Raw genomic sequence first — 1,134 nt, 5'->3', positions numbered from 1 at the left:
TATATATACTTATAATTAAGCTCACATAAATCCATTCACATATTTTGGTTTAAAACTTAAACACTGCAGGAAAGTAAAGCATCTGTCCGTTTTGCCAACTTTTCCTCGACTTGTCAGTATGATGGTCTCACCTGGAGGCCTCCTGCTGTCTGTAGATGTCGATGATGTTCTCAACCAGCAGGTTCCTCTGCAGGCCGTAGACTCCATGGCGGTCCAGGACCACCTCGTGGTGGCAGGACGGGCAGCGGAAGCGGCCGCTGCTGGAAGTGATGCTGGAGGGGCTGCGAGGCTGAGACCACAGAGGGTTGGCTGTCTGCATACGGGGGGTACTTCAAGTTTGAATTCAATTAAAGAAAGTACATCTGGCTACATAGTCCACACATCACATCTGAGATGAATTATCTGGTTTATAAAAGTAAATAGGATTGTTTTGTGGAACAAATTACAGTTTGTTGTGAAAACTATTCAGACAATGTAATTGTGCCTGACAAACATATGGTCAAAAGTTACAGTTTTGTCACATTTAAGAGAAAAAATGTGAAAACCAAACAAAAAGTTACCTGGTTTACACACACTGAGTACCCATGTGTATATAAATTCATCAGTCTTGAAAAAAAATCATCAATTTCTTCACAAAACTAAAAACGACGTTTATTCAGAAGGCAGGCATTATAATAAAAATATAATTTCTTGGCATCGTTTTTCAAATTTTAAGTATTTGTAACCCATCACATCGAAATGAGGATTAAGTCCAAAATATGGAGAAATAATCAATTGTAGTGTTTTAACTAAAATGTTAAAAATTGTATTTTGTCAAAATATAATGAATAAATGCCTAATGGATGTATCATATGAATGAACTGTCTGAAATATAATCAGAAAACAAAATTATGAAGCACTTTTTTGAGCAGTAGCAACAAAAAACTTGATTTTGAGGAAAAACGCCTTAAATTTGACATTTTTCCTTTGAGCTAGCAAAGTTTTGTTCTTTTAGCTGGGAAATTTAAATATTTAAATATAATTTGAGGTTTACTCTTTATAAGGACATCAAAAATTCCTCGTTAAAATTACATACAGCGGGTAAAATAAGTATTGAACACTTCACCATTTTTCTCAGTAAATATATTACTAGAG

At 35.0% G+C, this 1,134-nt stretch overlaps 1 protein-coding gene across 1 annotated transcript in view; it reads right to left on the bottom strand.

Moving 5' to 3' along the window:
- Positions 1-1,134, bottom strand: part of trim54 (tripartite motif containing 54) — a gene marked incomplete at its 5' end in the record, with an annotated part of 22,548 nt that overhangs the window by 20,138 nt on the left and 1,276 nt on the right. The window contains 1 exon segment of the mRNA XM_014025937.1: positions 132-313. Coding sequence (XP_013881391.1) covers positions 132-313 — 182 coding nt within the window.

Source organism: Austrofundulus limnaeus, unplaced genomic scaffold (genome assembly GCF_001266775.1).
Source record: "Austrofundulus limnaeus strain Quisiro unplaced genomic scaffold, Austrofundulus_limnaeus-1.0 Scaffold511, whole genome shotgun sequence".
NCBI lineage: Eukaryota > Metazoa > Chordata > Actinopteri > Cyprinodontiformes > Rivulidae > Austrofundulus > Austrofundulus limnaeus.
The sequence above is the reverse complement of the archived record's forward strand: the minus strand, read 5'-3'. Positions and strand labels throughout refer to the sequence as shown.